This window comes from Frieseomelitta varia, unplaced genomic scaffold (assembly GCF_011392965.1).
Source record: "Frieseomelitta varia isolate USP_RPSP 00005682 unplaced genomic scaffold, Fvar_1.2 scaffold_176, whole genome shotgun sequence".
NCBI lineage: Eukaryota > Metazoa > Arthropoda > Insecta > Hymenoptera > Apidae > Frieseomelitta > Frieseomelitta varia.
This window is the reverse complement of record NW_025109483.1, coordinates 163,805-184,321: the sequence shown is the minus strand read 5'-3', so window position 1 is coordinate 184,321 and position 20,517 is coordinate 163,805. Positions and strand designations below refer to the sequence as shown.

The window sequence follows — 20,517 nt, the reverse complement described above, 5'->3', positions numbered from 1 at the left end:
CACGCATGCATCTCAGTATAGGGTTATTTAAAAATGGCGGACGCATCGTCTTCCGATACTACCTCAGACTGTTGCAATGAATGGTTCTCTGATATTACTTCTGAAAAGTCGGAATACGTTATCGTAGGTCAGAAACCATGCCTATCCCATCGTCGCAGCAAAAGACATTTCTTACAGAAGCTATTTTTAAGAGAGGTAATGTCGCTTAACCTTTAACCTACGTGAGCATTAATGAAATTGACAAACTCTAGATAGCTGCCAAAATTCCATGGTAGTGTAGAGGAGAAAAAAAAAAGAAGAGAAAGAAATGGAAAAATAAGTAAAATACAATCAGGGAGAAAATTTCGATCGTTCCTCAGCGTTTTACGTTTGATTCTTAATTGATACATTATGCTTAACATTCTATGGATGCAAGAAAAAATGTGCTCTTGTCCTTGCCCATACAAGTTTTGTTTTTTTTTTTGGTTCTTCTCTGTCGCAGTTCAAATGGATTGAACGAATGCATGATATCTATAAGGGACATAAAATGAAATACTTGCAGAGGCAAAATTAAGAATTCTTGAAATTTATAAGTTAGAGGAAAACAATAAGAATACTGTAAAGAAAGACCAACTTTTACAGATCAGAGGTTGTTTATCAGCGCACAATTATGCGTCAGAAGAAAGACTGTTTGCTACTGTACCTTCTTGGAGACACTTGCCACTGATACACGTAATCCCAAAGTCAGCACTAGAAGCAGGGTATGTTCACAAGACATATAAATTTGTATGACAAGGAAAAAAAAAATCTTTTTTCGCACTGTCAATCTTGTAATAATAATAATTATTATTATTGAAGACATATTGTAATGGGATTGACACAGTGTGGTCAGTTTTTACTTACATACACATATACCATGGATGTGAGTGGCACTACCTCTTTGTACAAATACTTGTTACATTGGTGGGCCTTTACACCAAACCATGTTGCACGTAAAGTTGCAGAGGTCACGCTTTTTGGTAATTATACTATCTACAGAGAACTTAGTATTGTTATTTCGCAATGGCCAATGGAAAGGAATAAGCTGGTGATACATGGTCTTTGGTAAGATCTTATTTACAATTATATTTCTCATTTATAAGCAAGCCTTCATCAAGCCTTTGATTTTACAAAGTGATTAATAAACATAAATCTTTAGTACAAACTGGCTGCATCTTCAACCAACAGATAGAGCATACTTAACAATAACTACAGTGCCATCTCTTGAAAATTGTAAGGACTGTTTAAAGGTAGCAGCATCCTACGAGGAAGAAGGTGAAGGTAATGTGACATTGTGCAAATAAAAAATGCAATTATAACAAGTTAAAAAAAGAAAAAAAATTTATTTTTACTTATAGAACTCGCAGCAAACTGGGATTGTTGTGTAAGGTGTAATTGCCTTCAACATGGACTCACTGTCCATACCACCTACGAAGTAATTTCTCCATATCCTAGGTTCCGTGCTACTGTCTGTTTGAATTACTGGAATCATGTGGTAGTTAATACAGGCAACTTTTTACATGTGCTCAGGGTGGACTTGGACATTCCAAAATTGAAAAACCAGAAGTCTAGCGATAAACAAGACACTGTGATCCCTGATACTGTGCCGTTAGACATGAGTGATGTTGAAGAACTGGACTACACCAAGACGGTGGAACGTTACGAGAGTTCCGACGAGAAAGTAGGCACGCCCGAGTGTGCAGTTGATCAATCGCCGCGTTGCGAGTCGAGTATAGAACATGATTTTTTAGAAGAACCAATTAAATTAGATGATAAGTTAGGCCATGATTCGTTAAATACCTCAAGTAGCAATCAAAGCGACTGTGCCTGTGATATAAATAAGTCTGCCGATGTCGTATGTGTTAAGCCGTGCGACTGTACTGACAGCAACGAGTGTAAATGCCAAAATAGTAGTCCGATCTCGCGAACCGAACAGCAAGCTATCTCGGTCAGAGATAAAATCTTGCAGGACTTCTGCGAGGACATGTCCCAGGAGCTCAACATTGGTAGTGATTTAATTACGCTAGTGAAACATCCCTCGTGTTCACCAAGGTCTACGCCTCAAAGACTTCCTTCTGATCTCAAAACAATGATATGGTCTTCGCCAATTCTCACGCCGCCTTCGGACATCTTGAGAACCCGAAATTCAGAGTCTAGTCATAAAAATACACGCGGTCAGCGTTCGAATTCCCCTCAACCTGGTGCTTCGAAAGACAGCAATATCGGCCCCGTTAATTCTCCTCTTCACTCAGTTTCTATAAGTCCATCCTCTTCATGTTCTTCGCGGCTGATGTCACCGCCCGTGTCACGATCTTTTCGTCATCCAAGTCCACGCAAGAGATCCAATTTACATTCTCCTCCTCCCATCGTGAATTCAACGCAGTCGAGGGCAAGGGCTACGCACAAGCTTATCCTCGAGGCTGAGAAAGCGTACGAGTTCACGGATGAAGCGCAGGAGACTTGCGAGAAACTTAGCTCATTCCGGAAAAGGAGGCTCGCTGACAAAAAGTACGAGTTCTGCGACGAAACTGAAGACGCTGAAAATATAGTTCCTTTCAAGCATATACGGGATCAATTTAAACACCGTGGCTGTTCCATACATCAGATATCATCTTCTCCCACAATGTCACCCGCACTGCCAAATGGTAAGAAGCATTGGGTCGATTCCGATCAAAGTGAAACCGATGATTACAGCGTAACCCAGGATACTGGCGTCTCTAACGATTCAACCATCGATTCAGGTAAACTGAATTGTCTGTATTAAGATCATTTTTAGATAAAGTTGTTAATGTTATTTTAATTCGTCAGCTGAGAAAAATGTCTTACGTCCATTAAATCAGAATCAACTGTCCAACGGGGGCATAAACAGGGATCGTTCTAATAAGCATTCTGTGAATTCTTCGCCACTAGTTCCAAAAATAAATTTACAGTATCCTAGTATAAAATGTACGGCTCATTTCAAGAGAAGTTATATAGAACTCGACGATGAAATGATATCTGTTATTACGGACGTTGAAGGTACGTTGTACTTCTGATTATGTTTCTTTTTTTTTTTTCTATAATTAGAATAAATAAAATAGACATAAGCATATGTATGCACGTACATTTTACAGACGAGGAAACAGGAGGATATGTAAGTTATCAATGTGTGCTTCCTATGCATGTCCACGGATCTGGATATGTCCAAATGCAAATGATCAGTAATAGCAAAGCTGAAAAATTGGTATTTTGTTCTAAAATTCGAATGAATTTATTCAATAATCAATAAGATAAGGATTAAGCAATTATTGCGTTTCTAGATAGTACCATGTGTCTCAATAAATCAATTAAGTTTTGACATCGAAACGTTCTCTCATCATATTGCCGACTGGATTTGTATGAGATTTAAAAAGAGATATTGGCACTGTAGTGATTATGACATAGAAATAATAGATGTGTGCGCATTAAGTGGTGACATTATCTGTCTATTAATCATGAAGATACAAGCTAGTGAAATTAGTAGTCAAACTCAATGGTTCGTACTAGTTTATGTTCAAGAATTTTCATTATACTATTATACTTACTTTGGTGAAATGTAGCTCGCAAGAGAGAACGCAATACGAAGTGGGGTGCAAATTCACATGGAATATTGATACAAGTCAATATAGGATAACTGATATATTACCATTGGAAGAAGTGAAACCCGAATCGTGGAAGCCGAATTGCATGAACGTTCCAAATTTTCGGAGTCCGTTGTGGAACCCGACCAGACGTTTAGCGCCGAAATTAAGGGAAAAGATACAGCAACCGTATGCGCACACAGTGCGATTTTTACATAATGAAATGACTTTGGCAGGTGAGTGTTGGAAATGAAGTGAAACATTATTTTAAAAAATAAAGAAAATATGCAATATATATTTTTTAGGTGAATCCATAACTAGACTTTACGATTTGGATAATCTGGTGGAGTTTTACATAACGCCGATGCCAAATTATTCTTCAATCGAGTAAATCGTTATCGAATAGACGATATGTTGCAAACAATAATTTATTTATTGTTACAAATCTAAGAGTTTCATCATTGATAAGATAGCGTGTGCAATGTAACGAATGTATTGGAAACATACTCCATAGACCTACGATACTATTTCAGAAATATTATTAATTCCAGGCGTAAATAGCAACAGATGTAACACGTTATATAGATTCTTACTGTGCTTTTTTCACGAGACTACCTAAATAAGTTGATTGTTAAGTGCCGCTATAATGAATTGTCCAAAATATAATAACATAGATTATTAAGAATACTGAATAACGATACAACGAACGTTACAAGCGATTGCTTGGACTTTGTAAATTATATTCTAGCGCTATATTATACATTGATCATCTATATATTATCCATGAACTTTGGTAATTATCGGATATAAGTAATTAAGAACTGATTGTCAATGAATGTATTGTATGTGGTTTCAAAGAAAAAGAACAAATAGTGACAAATTATTTAGTAATTGGTCCCAAAATTAATTAGTGAAAGAAAAAATGTATCATGAAATAACATTGAGTTTTTATGCTAAAATTTATCCTAGTTAGATTTGTAGAATTAGATACATTTATTTACGTTTTTGCGTTAACTTCGCGTATCCGTGTTGTATTATAAAGCCATTTTATCATAAACTTTTTTATATCTGAAAAACCGATATATGTATACATATATATGTGTGTATATATACATATATATATGTATATATATGAACGTGTAACATGCGCGACTAATCAATGCATTGTAATGTATATAAGTACCGATTGTACTTTCTACAAAACATTTAAGATTTGAGAGACAAAGTTATTTAATTTGCTGAAGCAACGACGACGAAACTGATAAAGTCAGTTTCTAAAATGCAATAAAATATTTGTCATTGCTGACAAATTGTGGCTTCAAGTTTTTTTACCTTTTTAAATGCATAAGATTATTACTATATGTGTGTATTTGTGTGTGTGTGTGTATGTTTAAAAATGAAAGACGGAATTCAAACGGGAATTTTAATAGGTGGCCCTACACTAACTTCAGATCCTATCCCATCCAATTTCAAACCAGTGAGAATTTCTTCCCATGCATTCATACACTGCTGATAATGTCGAATCTGTCGATCTGCCATTGAAATTAATATATTTTTCAAATCCATTTGTTTCTCTATATTCCACCTTTGTAAATCACTTCGAAGATTTTCGTTTGCACATTCCACGCAATCTTGCAGTAATTCCGCTTGCTTTGCCAATCGTGGAATAATCTGTCCGAGTCTTTCTAATTTTTCATCACGAGATTCCGCCTTCCAAAGTGATCCACCCCAATTTTGAGTCGAGGTGTTACCGCTCGTAAGACCCATTAGCTATTATTTAAACAATTGTTGTCATAAAATATAAATTTTTGATATCAAATTTGAAAACAAAATTTAAAACATACTTGATCCTTTTCCAATCTTTTCTTGGCCAGTTCTTCGACGGTCATTTCATATTCAATCTGCATCGAATCGCGTCGAGATAAAGCATTTTTAACTGCATCTACATATGAAATGTATTCTCGTTCCTCATTTGTTACATTTTCCAAGAGTTTTTGATGAGCCACTGCATTGCATTCTATCGCTTTAGCAATAGCTAACAAAAAAGGAGCTAATTCTGGCTCAGAGGTTGCCCACAAAGTGAAAATTGGATGTAATTGATGTAATTCCAGCAGGTAGTCTAATAAGACATGTAAATTAATAAAAATTACAATAAAAAGCAATCAACGCGAGTGAGAGAACTGATTTTCTGCTGTACCTTGTCTTTCCTTGTGTATACGATGATTTATTTTATCTACTGTCGCTAATTTTTCGCTAAGAGCTGTACAATAATCCCGAATTTGTTCAAATTCGAAGTGACGCTGTTTTATGGTAGACGTACTTGCGATATTTTGCAAAGAATCAGTCATCTTGACAAGGACATTTCCACGATTTTTCCGATGTATAAGGAATTCCTGAGAAAGTTAGAATCACAATATTTAAAAGTACAACGAACCAAGACATACCAAAGAAACGAAAATATTTTTACCGCAGGTTTAGTTGTCAGAAAGATGTATAAATTTTTATCACAACTGAGGATTGGATGATTTACAACTCTGTTGAGAAACACATGTAACAACTTCATACGCGCTATAATAAATTCTTTGGAGTAACGATCTAACTGAGCAAGCAAAGTATGTTTCCCAGGCATAGGCTGTAATAACAACATTTTCATAAGTTGTACAAACAAAAAATAAACATAAGGCAAATGTGCTTCAGAAATATGTCAAGGCTCACTGGTATGATACGCGTAGGATATGAATCCACTAATTTCTCTCGCAACCAAATGAAGTCATTGTAACGCCTTCTGACAACGTATTCCTCTTCCTTGAATTCCGGTCTTGTAGACTAAAACAACACAGGAATCTCATTGTTGTACTGACATCTATTTCTGTCAATACTTGGAACAAAACTTACTTTTGTTGTTATGCGAAAAGTAATATAAGTTTCAAGCGTTTCGAGATGCTTTTGAGGGTTGTCCACTTTGACTTGCAAGTCTCTAGAATCTGTCTGAAAATCCGACATCTCTTGTTCTGGCAGAGTAGAGAAACTATCAATGGAGGGAGAAGCTATCTGAAAGTGATTACATTACATCACACTATATTAAACGTTACTAATCTATGTAATCTACATATATATATATATATATTTTTTGTAACTTTTATTCTCATATTCATAGCAATAACTTTTATTCTCATATTCACAGGCAATTGTCAAATGCTTTACAGGTTATGTCCTCACCACAGAACCTTCGACGGAAGTGCTGCAATTGGACAGAAAATCAACGTCACGGCTCTCCTGTTTAATAACACCGCCGACTGCCATCGTGCTAACTTCCAAGATCGCGGAGTCCTCCGCGTTCTTCTCGCTCAGGTTCTCCACCTCGATTTCCGAAGAGGTCATCATCTTCGAACTGTCAAGCGACGGAGCTTCAATAGCATTGCGTCGTCGCGACGCGCAGCGTCAGACGAATCACGAGCACAATATGCGGATCGACTATGTTTCAAAATGTGATCAAACTTTCGAGTATCGGTAATTTATATTACAACGATGAAATTAGTCGATGGTAACGTAAACATGTTTAAATTTATCGCGAGTGTTACCATTTATCAACCTATAGCGTTTTTTTTCTCTAGCCATACATTTTTTTCGAGAGATACCCCGTTTGTTGTTCCTCTCTGTAATTGAAGTGCTATAATTCGACTGTCGGTTGTCGCAAAATGCAGTTGAACAAACTTAACGACGTCCAGCAGCGAAGGAGCAAATAATTCACGCCCGTGGATACCGTATCTCGGGATACAGCCGACTTTTCCTTCTCCTCCCGCGATTAATTACTTCGAAATTTTTGCGTTGTACGTCGCAAAGGTATGGAGTGGCAGGAAGAGGATGAGTACAATGCCGTTGTCCCCAAGAGATACATAATGGTGGCGGAGGGATCCCCGTCGTTACCGATTATTTATTACCGATCTCAAGATTTCCTGTCGAGTAAGTTGCTGTGTTATTTTCAAAACTTGCCTCAACTTGGAGGTTAAATACGCGTATATTGCATAACAAAAGTTTTTTACACGTGTGTTTGAAAAACGTCTTGTAACGCCCCTGGAAAAAAAATTTGATCCAAGTTATTCATTTTATTATTGTCGCAATAATAACAATTACGGCTAAATCGTTAACTATGTAATCGGTTATTCCTGACTTTTCACCGTGACGAATTATTTCGAATAACGCGCTGCATAAGCGGCACCATGCGTCGCTACGGTCGATCGATTCGAACGAAAATTAACGAGACGATGCGATGAATCAACAAATTGCTTTGAAACATCGTATGGAGTGAAAAATCAGCGATTGATACGAATAATCGTTTATTCGGAATGAGGTAAATGTCACGATGTAGTTGGGTTATTGTGTATCACAGGCTGCGCATTCACGCGCGACTGCGCATGCGCGCGTCAACCGCCGTGCAACGCTACTTCCATTTACAATTTGCGTTTGCCGCTTTTCCGAGGAGCAACTACCCGTCGAAAAAATACACTCGCGAGTTTTGAATCTTATCTGCAACGAGCGTTATATAGATTTCGGTGATTCAATCAGGTCCGACTGTTGGTATAGGAAGAAGGGCACGCGCGGCACTTTTCATACATGTATCAATAACTCCGCAGACCCGGTTCAGAGTTCATCTTCATCGATACTCCATCATTCGACTTCGATCGATTACCACTCGAACGTAATTCGCAAGATCGAAAGTAACCTCAATCATCCAATGCATGCAAAATCTGCCAAATCGGTTAATTTAATTCGTCAGTCTATTGAACCATCTAAATTTGAAATGTAATAAAAAAACGAGAGAGACACAAGTACAATTAAAAAACGAGTAACATTTCACTTGCTTCAAAAAAACGTATTTGCATGTCACGTGTTTGCTGCTGACGTACGTACACAGAAAGAAGTAACATCCATATACTAATATTTAGAAAAAATGAGGAGTCCAATCAAAATTTGAAAGAAAAAAAAATGCAAAATTAAATATATGAACATATGTATATATAATATATAAATATATGTATATTTATATATTTAATAATGCTTTTCTTTCGTTCAAATTTACATGTAAATTTGTATGTAAATAAAAAGGCAATGTTAGGCATACGTACATATATTAGTGGTTAGGCTGATTGCAGCGCCCTAGGCAGAGTATGGCTAGGTACGTCACTGGTTGTGACGCGGGCAGTGATGCCGTAGTCAAGGCGACCGCAGCAGCAGACAACCAACACTCCGACCAGCCGTCGACAACAAAATACGCAGGTTTGTCGGAGTGTGCTGCTCCGCTTTTCCACTTCTACGGTGCCTTGACTGTCGCGTGGTTTCCTGGGTGACAAGCACGGCGGTTCCTTGAACCGGGGAGAAGCCCCGGTTGATATACGTGGGGGGACACGTTCGGTCGCGCAAGTGCGTCCGGGCGTCGTGTTGAAAGTACACGCCATTCATGAAGACAGGTGAGTAAAAAAGAAACGTAGAATTCGCGCTTTTTTTTTCGTCTATCGTTTCTAACTTCGATCATCGTCGCAGGCGATTTGTAATTTTAATAATTTTTTTTCTCCGATGGCCACGGGCGAACGTGATGCTCCATGGCGTTCGGACATGCAGCTTTACTAGCGCCTTATCAGGCCTCTTGCTGCGTTAATTTTATCACCCTCAATGCGTACTCGCACAACGATAGTTGACATCGTTTGATTGTCGATGGTTACTGTTCGAGCAACCGCGATGTCGTTGAATGCGAGAATCTCGTTTTTTCTTGTTTTTCGCAATTGTATTTCTTGACGTAGAGTCATCACGCTGCGGTCATTCGTACATCGCCATTCAACACTTTTATGTGAAGATTTGTTGAAAATGTTCACGCCACGTTGTTGAAAACGTTTAGTTATTTTAATATCCGAGCGCGATTATATTCATCTCCACAGATTTGAAAATTCCATTCATTTCAGAGAATGTTGTATTTTTTTTTTTAATGGGTATATCGTTCGATTGTGAGTGTTCTTTGTAGCAGAAAGAGATTAATTAATAAAATCTCTCTCGCAGGGAAGAACCATCGCAGATTTCTTGCTTTATGTATTCCCCTATTGCATTACGGTTTGATGATTTTATTGTGCACCCTGCTTGGGGGATATATCTAATATTTGGAACCCTATGTAGCATTTAATTAAAATAGGCTTATCAATTCCATCAATGTACTTCTTGGAGCATAAAAGAAAAGGCACAACTGAAAACTTACCCACCTTCGACCATCTAATTATTAAAATTAAAAATGATGCTACAATAAATTACAAATTTCAAATTTTTGTTCAATTTTGTTTCTGTTCGATATTGCAGATATTATATTCGTAAGATGTAATAGGTTTTATTTTGGACTTGGTAATATTAATATTCCGAAATATATGAATATGAGAGAATGCGTAGGGAACGTGTAATGTAAAGCAGCAGATAAGGTGTGCAGAACACTTTCAAGCATCAGTCATGCATAACAGAGGCCAGGTGCATACGCAGCGTGCTTTCTAATGTAATCACCATTTTCTAGAATAACGTAATATCGAATATTAAGTAACATATTCGTAACGCGTATCTTTCTTAAATTAATCATTAAATTAATAAATTTGCAGAAAGGGAAATGTTACTTTTTTCTCTCGATGTAATATGCAACTATCCTACTTCATTTCTTTTTTTTATAACGTCGAAAGTTTTTCACGAATACGCAGGCTAATTATAAAATTGATTGCCATTGATCACGAGGGAGGTTTTAATACTCTCTAATTGCACCTATGATCCGACCTTTCCTATCGATACTTTCAACCCCCTTGACAAGAGTTCTATGCCCATCCACGCGTATGCTGCATTTTAGTCACCATCCCTCGCCCTTTCGTTTTCTTCCCTTTGAAACATTGTTTGGTACCTGCCACCCTACAGGTACGGGATGTACCAACACATTTTGCTGTAGATATGTACGTCGAAACGACAATAGCGCGTTTCATTCGTATTGGAAGCTCTTTGGGGCTTCTCTTTGATCTGTAGGTTATTAAATGCTGCACACCTGCGTGAAATTACGTAGGCGATCCTTCTTATATGTAGGTTAGGGTGTCTGTTAATCTATCGCTATAACAGCCGACTCGCTGTTAAGAGGCATCGCTGTTCAATCATGCTTCGACATGTACGACGTGTACTCTGAAATTTATCAAAATAAAAAATGATCAACGCTATTATATTTTTATTCTTTCATTACTTGCATGATATATTTTTTATAACATAGAAAGCAATTAATACAAGCTTATACATTGTACAATATACTTACACTAAAATGTACAAGATATCCATTTGCAAAATATTTGTCTTTTTTACTTATATCTGAAGACCTTTGAAAAATAGTACTTACTAAATGTGTATCTGCTTAGTACTTACTACGTGTGATAGTTTAAAATCAGTTTATACATTCAATGGTATTATCAATGGCTTCTTCAACTGATCAGTCAATGATGTTCCTTTAGTGATCGCATTCTGTAGGATGCTTATAGAAAGAACTTATAGAAGGTATCCTTGCGTTGCTAGTCTGTTGGAAAGTATTATTGATATTTATTACATCTGTATGTGTGTATGTCTACAGATTCTTCCCTTCACAAACGGGGAGGTAGCAGTGGTGGTGATACAGTGGGAGTAGAGAGAGGTGAAGGAGTGATTACCATGACTACGACAGGAGCCCAGTATGCCCTCACAGCATCCACCAGAGCTAATAACAGTGGGGGTAGCTCTACAACAGTGGGGGTGGAACCTAAACCAAGTGTTGTTGTCGTGACTACTTCCAGCTCCAGTGGCAGTGGTAACGCAGCACAGAGTCAGTCTACAAGAGGACAGCAACTTATCACTGTTGTTACCAGTCCTGATCCTTCCAGTCCAAACAATCTGCAACCTATACAGGTTTGTTCAATTACGTTACATAATTCAGTTAAATCCTTTATTAGCAAGAAGATTTCCTTCCTTTTTTAAATTTAATAATCCTTTTATTAGGAAGGAGATCCTTCTAATTAGAAGATTTTACTATATACTAAATATATAAAACCTTTTATATATGTATATATATAATTAATACTACTAGAAAGTTTATATGTATACATATAATTAATATTACTAGAAATAAAAATTATTTTAAATATTTATATTATTATATAGAAACTTGCCGTTGATCATGAGAACATGCATACTATAAATAATAATTTAGTTATTGGTTCAGGATCCGCTTGAAACAGCTGCAGATTCTTCCAACGGCTCAACAGGTACTCCAGCGCATGTTACAGCACAAGTTGTAGTGAATACCACCCATTCTGGTCAGCATACTCTCGTTGATTCCGACGCTACATCCACGTCTGCCGGTACCATTGTCAGTGGATCTCCGCATTTTATTACGGTAACAGGTGCGTTTTAAGCCGAAGAATTTTAACATATTCTCACTTCATTCAGCTGTTAGTCACAAAATTTCCGATTGCGATATTGCAAAACGTCCAAATTTGAGAGATTGGTCTTAACAAATATAAAATACGTGTAAAAAAAAATTGCGATAAGATGTCGAGAGACTTCTTATAAGTATATGTTAGGGGTGAGTATCAGGATCAGTTTGAAAAAAAATTATAGTGTTTGAGTAGAGATTTGGCCCTTTCCATGCTGCTGAAAAACATGCACCTCTGTTCTTCTACTCTGACCACACTAGGCACCAGTGACTCACCATCCTACGCGTCCCTCACAACGGCAGTAGGTGAGGGCAGAATATAATCAGCATGCATTATTTTTTTTTTTTTTTTTCATTACTAATGTACAACATATTTGTAAAAGAGCTGTATATCATTTTTTTCTATGCATCAATTTTGCATGATCTAGTACATTGTTTTATTTGTATGAATAATAAAGAACCATGTAAATAAGTAAAAATACCGTGTAGATATCAAATTTTGTTTTAAGAGTGCAAGCGCTTATTTAGATGCACTCTGTTTTGTTCTAATAATTGGCAAGATATAATTCTGTAACTTTTAAACAGTATATGTATTTCACAAACTTTGATCCATGTGGAAAGTATTAACTGTATAAACAAATTGAAATATCGCCTCTGTTTCAGTGTCTGGAGAACCAGAAGCAGTGGGGTCCGAATCGGTTTCTCATCCTACTTATGTTCAATATGTTGAGGGGGATGGTTCCACGTATATACCGACAAATGGTCAGATGTAAGTATATTTCAATTGGGTAATTGTTTACAAAGCGGGCGACCTTAGCGATTTTTATGGTTCTTAGACACGAGTAACTTTTCTTTGTCTGACTTTGTCTAAACAATCGTTACTCAGTTTAAAAAAAAAAACGAAAATTTTTCTTTGATTGTTTCACTCAGTCTTATAATTTGACTTTTGCAGGACATATCCTGTATATGCTGTTGGAGAAGCAGGAGCAATGTACACTCCTGCTTCTAGTCAGTATTACACACCAGCAACTACGCCAGTAACGTATGCTCAGGTAATTTATAAAATATCTTATTTTCAATTAATAGATGTAATGGCAATCAAAATGTAACGTGTGTCTTGTAGTATTATCATGAATAATATTTTATTGTATTTAGGTTACTGGTCAAGGTTCAAATTCTACAACCGGACAATTGTTATCTCAGGGCAATGGCACGTATCTTATTCAACAGAGTGTTGTAGATGGGGATCCTACGGCACACGCGTTAATATCTGCAGCCGCTGCACGTGCTAGTCCACAGACAGAAAGTGCGGTAAGATAGCAATGCATGTTTATGGTTCTCATTGCTTTTATCTTCTTTGTAGATACGGTTTTAATACAATATAAATTTGCATTAAGTTACTGAATGGAGATTTTATAACGAAGCTACTTTTTTTTTAAAAGTTGGGATTTAATATGGTATTGGTATTGGGTTGTTTGATAGGAAACTGTGGTTAGCGGGGGTGGAGGGGCGTACTTGATCAGCGGTAATTCAGGAGGTACTGCTGTCACTGTGGAAGACGCTGCAGCAGCGGCTGCAAACATGACGCATGCCACTAGAGTTTCCCAAGCAACAGTAAGCTGATACATAATTTTGATTTGTAAGCTTAGCTGTACTAATTCGTTGTAGCATGTAAAACTGCTTCTTTAGACATGCTTTTTTTCTCAAGACTTACTTCAGTTCAGTAACAATGCAAGATTTTCTCTAACATAAATATTACTAGTAGGTGTAGGTTTTATGTGTCGTTTTAATTGGCATTTTATCTTTTGATCTTTTTATATGTAGATAGTGTTATATCCGATGTTTATTGATAATATAATGTTGGAGTTTATAATGATTTGTAATCATATGTAATTAGGTTCATTGGTTGCTCGAAAATTATGAAACAGCAGATGGTGTCTCTCTTCCAAGATCGACTCTTTACAATCATTATCTACGTCACTGCTCTGAAAATAAGTTAGATCCTGTAAATGCCGCAAGTTTTGGGAAACTAATACGTTCTGTTTTTTTGGGTTTAAGAACTAGACGACTGGGCACAAGGTAAATAACTTTATTTCTAAATATACTTTACATTATTTTTCAATCACTGCCACTTTTCACAGGGGAAATTCAAAATATCATTATTATGGAATTCGCGTTAAGCCCAGTTCTCCTTTAGTCATGTTAAATGAAGATGGAACACCTCGTCAGCAGCAAGGTACAAATTCGCAAACGAAACGATTCAAATTTGTGAATCAAAAGCAGGACACTACGTACGAAAATAATACGCATTCGAATACAAATATTTCTTCAAATAATTCGCCGCCTCAGTATCATCAGTATCTTGGCGAGGCGAATGGTGCTATTCCAGAGTTTCCAGAAATAATAGTCGGGCACGGTTCGTCCCTTCCAGAAGATTGCACGTTAGAAGATATTGACACGTTTCGTAGTATATACAGAGAACACTGTGAAGCCTTTTTAGATGCTGTTTTCAACTTTGAGTTTGGTACTGTAGAAAGCCTTTGGAGAGAATTTTGGCGTAGTCAGGACAATAATAATGGCGATGAGTGTGAGGAAGAAAAATATTTATCGAAGTAAGATTTCTACGTTCGGCTTTTTTGAATAATTTATGAATAGAATTTTGATGACATTTTATGCTATTTGTAGGACTAAGCTATATCAAATGTGTAAATGCTCAGAAGTTCAAGATTTCATAAGGAAAGTTGACTATACGTTTTATCAAAATTTGGTAGAAGTACTAATGCCTAACGTGTTGCGACCCATACCGAGTGAGTTACATTGATTACGCCATTTACATTATTATTATATGGTACTAATTAACGTATAATCTTCAGGTTCATTAACACAGTCTATTCGAAATTTTGCAAAAGGACTAGAGTCGTGGTTAACGTCAGCAATGGCTGATTGTCCCGAAGAAATGACTCAAATAAAGGTAGTATTAAAACATAACGATGAAGTATGTCTTTTGTTAACAGAGATGTTATTTTAGTTGACTGCTGTGTCTGCGTTTGCCCAGACACTAAGACGTTATACATCGTTGAATCACCTTGCTCAAGCTGCGCGTGCAGTGCTTCAGAATTCTAGTCAAATAAATCAAATGCTAGCTGATCTGAATCGTGTTGATTTTCATAATGTGCAAGAACAGGTATCTATGCTAATTTATTTAATGTAATGGTCTTTTTAATATAAAAAAACACGTATGTATGTATATTTTATAGGCTTCGTGGGTATGTCAATGCGACTATGCAATGGTACAACGTTTGGAAGCAGATTTTAAGGTAACCTTACAACAGCAGAATTCATTGGAAGATTGGGCAATTTGGTTAAAGAGCGTTGTAACTCAAGTTCTTAAACCGTTTGAGGAAAAGCCAACATTTGCAAAAGCTGCTCGACAATTTTTGCTCAAATGGTCCTTTTATAGGTAATTATTTTAAATACATGAAAAATGACGATTTATTTCTAGTGTTTTTGATTATCTTTTTACTATTCATTCAATAGTTCCATGGTCATTCGTGACCTTACCTTAAGAAGCGCAGCTAGTTTTGGATCATTTCATCTGATTCGATTATTGTATGATGAGTACATGTTTTATTTGATCGAGCATCAAGTAGCTGTTGCTACAGGGACAACTCCAATAGCAGTAATGGGAGATGTGTGTATTCTTGTCAAATGATGTAATATATATTTTGATTAATTACTAGATTATTAGTTGGCTTTATTTTCTTTCAGAAAAGTCAAAATTGCTCTTTAGTTAGCGCGTTTGGCGCCACTTCTAACGGAGGTGAGTCTTTGAGTTTGTTGTTTAATATTTTTCATGAGTTTTATTCATTTACATCAAATATTTTTAAAATAAAAATATTATTTCTTTCAGATGCATCAAACACGAGTCAACCAAAGCGTATGAAACCAAGCTAACTGCGTGCCTACGTCTTTTAGTTTTGGAAGTAAGCCAGTAGCACCTGAGAATGAAACGTTAGCACAAGAGCATGCAGGCCTACTAACACACTAGTCCCATAAATTATAATTTTATATAAGATGAGACCTTATTGTATTATGACTTTAACAAAGAAGATTTTTGCATAACGAACGCCCAGGATATATACAATCTAAGTAAGTTTGTGTGATATAATGTGTAGGAATATGTAATGCAATCTTGTATCATATTAGTATATGGTACAAGTATAAGGTATCGCTGGCACGATGTTTAGTACATTAATGTATCATCTAGTCGAAACATCTTTGAAATGTGTATGGGACCATGAATTTATCATGCCCTTATAGTATTCATTATTGAAAGCTTACTCGACTACAAGTTTCATTTCTTTTAAAGCTTTCGTACATACATAAAATTCAAATAACTTATTTTAATTAAAGATGACGATTATTTGAAGATTTATTAATAGCCTGCTTATAACTTGAATTTTATATTACTTAATGTACTATATTTTTTAGCATGTTGAAAATTAAGTCGAGTGAGCTTAAAATCAGTTTGTGCAAAAAAAAAAAAAAAAAAAAAAATAGTCGGAAAGACAGCATTTTTAACAGGAAAATCGTTTTCCTATAATTCATATCGACGGATTCTATTTTGCACAAATAATCGAATAACATTTTACAAGATCCGCCCTGCCGACGGTATTGTCAAAAGAAAAAGAAAGAAAAGTAATTATTCCTACTGGAGCAGATGCAAATTAGATTACTATAATGGTATAATCGAATTTTAAAAATTTCCAACATTCATATTTTTTAATGCGATTTATTAATTATACATCGAGCTGCGTAAAAATGTTCTGTTGTGAGCCGTCTGTGTGTTATAATCTATATATATTCTTTCAGTACTTTTAAACGAATAGTACAAAACAGCGATGAGAAAAGTGAAGGTGAATGTAATGGTATAATATAATCGTTTTGATTTACTGATAGAATATACACTATGGTTCTTACATTAAATGTATATATATATATTTGAATGGTATGACAAACAATTGCACAGTTGTTGAAATTTAATAAAAGAGAAAAAGAGAACATGAAATTGTAAGCAGTAAAATCTTTGAGTGTCTTCAAACATACTTCGCATTTATTACATAATTTATGTATTTATATATAAAAGAATGAAGATGATTTGTATTTGTAGACACTCAAGTAACTCATTTAAGTAGTAAAAAAAAATAACAAAATTTCAAGTGTATTTATGAATTTAATGTTATGTTTTTTTTTGTTATATATGTATTATTTTATGGAAATATGTGGAAATATGTAATCTGTTACAAAAGTTGAAGCATACATATTTTTTTATACATGGTATTTAATTTAATTATATATGTCATAACCACTTCTTAAATGTGGAAACTAGCTAAATTAATGCTGATATATTATAATTATTTATGATATAATACCAAAAGACTTATCTTCTAATTTAATATGTTCATTTCTAAGCATTTTAGTGAATTCATTGAGAAAATGAGCGAGAAAAAGAAAGAGAGAAAATGAAAAAAAGAGTGAGTGTATAATTTGTTGCATACCAATACATTCATTAAGACTTTATAGCCATTATTACATTTTGTTTTCATAAAAGTTAGATATGTCTAAATTTCTCATATTTTATGTCATATTATTCATTTCTTATATTTAATGACATGAACAAATGTATACATATACTATCATATCCTTTGAGAGAAGTACAAAGTTTCAATGAAATTACTGTTCAACATGTTTTTCCAATAATTTGCTTATTATGATTATCACTGAATGTCAGAAAGTTATTCTAATAATCCCAAGTTTCTAAAACAAAGGGTTCATTTGTAAAACTGGCACTCAAATTTGAATTGATACTTGCACTATTGAATATTTTGTGGGTTGAATATATCAAAAACTATATTTCAAAATTGTTACAAACTGCACGCGAGATCGTTCAGATACAGAATCGATGTTGCAAACGTATTTTTTATTGCAGAACACTGCTGTATAGATTATGCTGTTTTATTTTTAATTAGACTTTGTAAAAGCACGTTACGTATTTTGCAAGAATTTGAGGATTATTATATAAGAATATATGAATTGCTTGATTTTTCAAAAAAAATCCTAAATCAGACCGTATCTCAAAGTAGAAATGAGTAACTGCATAAATATTTGAATCAATTATAGGACGCTACTCTTATTCAATATCAAATTGAATGATGAACACTCCTATGAACAAACTAAATGTTTGGCAAAACTTGGTGCCTTTTATTTCATACAAGAAAGAAACGAACATTTTTTTACTGTACCTTGATTATATAAAAAATCGAGGCCAAACGACCAAAATGAATGAGACAGATAGTTATGCTCTTCTTTTAGGGCTTCTTTTATAGTGTTTTACTTTGTAAAAAGAGTTTTTTCAAAGTGATGGAGTAGAAAAAAAGACTTAAATAAACAGCTAGCAGGAAATGTATGCATTTTGTAAAGATATTGTACCGGGCAAAAAAAAAAAAACGTGGTTGCTTCTTTTAAATTTATTTAAATGATTGTTTTTACATCAAAAAATTTCTTCCGAAGTAAAAAATTCATCTTGTTGAGGATCATAATAAAGGGTACTAAATACTGGTCAAATTTATTACATTGCGATATTCATAAATAGTTTTAATGAGAATATAATACAAATATATATATATGTATGTATGTATGTATTTATGTATGTATGTATGTATGTATGTATATATATATATGTATGTTTATTTATTGTATAAAAGTATTGCATACTAGTCAAACTTTATAGATTTAAGTCAAAAACAGGGATTGATTGTCACACAGTAAATTGATTATTGGTTGCGCATTGTATTATTTGTGCAAAAGGAAAGAATAGGATATTTCCATAACTATAATGAGCTTATACGTGTAAAAACTGATATGTGTACTTAGCATAAGAATGGCTTTCTAAGAAATTTCTATATTTCTTTTCTTGTCAATAAGGATTGATCCGATGGTGGCAAGTACGACTGAATATAGAAACGTGTATTAATTAAATTCATTTTCAAAATGAAGCATTTAAAAATCAAAATCCAACAGAGATATTATTATTACAGAAAAAAATGATACTATTTAATTAAATGTTTTGCATAGTTCTATATTCATCGATACTTACTTGTACTTTGTACTTTTTAGGTAAGATTGCTGTTTGTAAGTTTCACATAATTATCACAAAGTGCAAGCAATTGTAGTCTTGTTGTTGATGATAAAAGATCAAACTTAACATGGTTTCCTATGTTGCGAAAGAAGACGGCCTTAAATAATTCCAATTGTAAGACAGAAAAAAAATTTACTACGTTGTTAAGAGATGAACACTGAGAACAAACAAAAAAAAAAAAAAAAAAGAAAATTAAGAGATACACTTAAAGGAGGAAAAGTAAAAGTATCGTTTCCTTTATAACTTAAAGAAAATATTTTGATACCTCCAGATTTGCACAAGTCGAGTGTCATTCATTACTGCTTAAATAAGATTATTTTTACTGAATGCAGCTCAAAACGATAACAATTTATATAAATTATGTGAGGTGTAAGAAACTCTAAGAACTGTGTGAATGTGCGAATCACAAAAAATTGAATAATAAATATATATGTTTAAAACTTGTAAGATTGCGTTTGTTATCTGCTTAGTGATGTTATCTACAAGTCATTCAGTTAACAAGTATTTTACATTAAAATATTCATAATTCAATGAGAGACATTTAAAAGAATAAAGACGACGAATTTAAAACCTATCAATTAGGTGTTATCTGTTTTATTTTTAAATATATACTTACAATTATCACATTTGTTGCGAATTTATATTTATCATAATTTATCATAAATATTTTATTATAAAACGTGAGAAGTTTGCAAAATGATGTTCGTCTTGTTCAAATTTACCCGCGTATGCACGGAGCTTGTGTAGACCCCGAAGTCTGTCGTGTAGACCCCGGAGTGAACCCTTATTTCAGTCGCCATGTCGCGCGCGTTCCGTATAGTACGTGTGTTGTGTGTGATGGAAATATTCTGAATTTTTCACAATATTTCCCCAAATTCGGTAAGATTTTACTCATTTCATACGCAATATAACTTAAGGACTATATATTGATATAATTTATGATATGAAATGTTGTAATATGAAAATGAACATTACTAATACATTCCTTCGTATAACACACATTTTATTTATTTTACTTCGCGAGTATAGTTAATTTATTGAGAATTTGGTTATTTATGTCGACAATAAAATATATAATTACAAAAAAGATGATAGAAATTGCAGTATATGAAAATTATTGTTCAAGTAGACAATTCAATTCAAATTTTTCCGTTACGTTCGAATCACGAACGGCGCCCTCTATCGGCCATTTTTTAATTGTATGTAATAATCGGCCAATTTTAATTTGAATTTTCCAACTT

At 34.6% G+C, this 20,517-nt stretch overlaps 3 protein-coding genes across 8 annotated transcripts; 2 read left to right on the top strand and 1 right to left on the bottom strand.

Moving 5' to 3' along the window:
• The first annotated feature begins 3 nt into the window (after positions 1-3).
• LOC122538733 lies at positions 4-4,453 on the top strand. Of its 2 annotated transcripts, XM_043673048.1 has the most exons (11): positions 4-195; positions 622-740; positions 838-1,083; positions 1,178-1,299; positions 1,377-1,473; positions 1,549-2,759; positions 2,827-3,036; positions 3,132-3,241; positions 3,318-3,532; positions 3,597-3,853; positions 3,923-4,453. In XM_043673048.1, exons 1-11 carry the CDS (start codon positions 34-36, stop codon positions 4,006-4,008), a joined length of 2,835 nt encoding a protein of 944 aa, XP_043528983.1. In that variant the 5' UTR covers positions 4-33; the 3' UTR covers positions 4,009-4,453. The 2 variants fall into 2 exon arrangements, with proteins under 2 accessions (XP_043528983.1, XP_043528982.1); XM_043673047.1 differs by having other exon boundaries at positions 1,377-2,759.
• On the bottom strand, positions 4,030-8,831 carry LOC122538743 (sorting nexin-7-like). The gene is made up of 8 exons (XM_043673072.1): positions 8,744-8,831; positions 6,837-7,691; positions 6,513-6,668; positions 6,333-6,443; positions 6,085-6,249; positions 5,815-6,010; positions 5,462-5,736; positions 4,030-5,387 (listed from the first exon to the last, which is right to left on the bottom strand). Exons 2-8 carry the CDS (start codon positions 6,999-7,001, stop codon positions 5,028-5,030), a joined length of 1,428 nt encoding a protein of 475 aa, XP_043529007.1. The 5' UTR covers positions 7,002-7,691; positions 8,744-8,831; the 3' UTR covers positions 4,030-5,027.
• A 19-nt stretch (positions 8,832-8,850) lies between these two features.
• On the top strand, positions 8,851-19,723 carry LOC122538735 (DNA-binding protein RFX2). 5 transcript variants are annotated; one of them, XM_043673051.1, is made up of 17 exons: positions 8,851-9,085; positions 11,242-11,552; positions 11,866-12,046; positions 12,340-12,384; positions 12,742-12,847; positions 13,031-13,130; positions 13,234-13,389; positions 13,561-13,692; positions 13,976-14,157; positions 14,220-14,690; positions 14,764-14,885; positions 14,952-15,049; positions 15,107-15,262; positions 15,336-15,538; positions 15,616-15,769; positions 15,847-15,898; positions 15,989-19,723. In XM_043673051.1, exons 1-17 carry the CDS (start codon positions 9,076-9,078, stop codon positions 16,030-16,032), a joined length of 2,523 nt encoding a protein of 840 aa, XP_043528986.1. In that variant the 5' UTR covers positions 8,851-9,075; the 3' UTR covers positions 16,033-19,723. The 5 variants fall into 5 exon arrangements, with proteins under 5 accessions (XP_043528986.1, XP_043528989.1, XP_043528985.1 ...); XM_043673050.1 differs by having other exon boundaries at positions 8,852-9,085; positions 11,854-12,046; XM_043673053.1 differs by lacking the exon at positions 8,851-9,085 and adding an exon at positions 11,091-11,168 and having other exon boundaries at positions 11,854-12,046.
• Positions 19,724-20,517: the final 794 nt, after the last annotated feature.

Bases quoted from the DNA above. Each gene is read 5' to 3' on its own strand.
- LOC122538743 (XM_043673072.1), bottom strand. From the start codon at position 7,001: ATGATGACCTCTTCGGAAATCGAGGTGGAGAACCTGAGCGAGAAGAAC. The intron at 6,669-6,836 runs GTGAGGACATAA...AATCACTTTCAG, and splicing joins CTTCCGTCGAAGGTTCTGTG to ATAGCTTCTCCCTCCATTGA. The intron at 6,444-6,512 runs GTAAGTTTTGTT...GTGTTGTTTTAG, and splicing joins CTTTTCGCATAACAACAAAA to TCTACAAGACCGGAATTCAA.
- LOC122538735 (XM_043673050.1), top strand. The intron at 12,385-12,741 runs GTGAGGGCAGAA...CCTCTGTTTCAG, and splicing joins GTCCCTCACAACGGCAGTAG to TGTCTGGAGAACCAGAAGCA. The intron at 15,770-15,846 runs GTGTGTATTCTT...ATTTTCTTTCAG, and splicing joins CAATAGCAGTAATGGGAGAT to AAAAGTCAAAATTGCTCTTT.
- LOC122538733 (XM_043673047.1), top strand. From the start codon at position 34: ATGGCGGACGCATCGTCTTCCGATACTACCTCAGACTGTTGCAATGAA. The intron at 1,084-1,177 runs GTAAGATCTTAT...ATAAATCTTTAG, and splicing joins CTGGTGATACATGGTCTTTG to TACAAACTGGCTGCATCTTC. The intron at 3,242-3,317 runs GTATTTTGTTCT...TTGCGTTTCTAG, and splicing joins ATAGCAAAGCTGAAAAATTG to ATAGTACCATGTGTCTCAAT.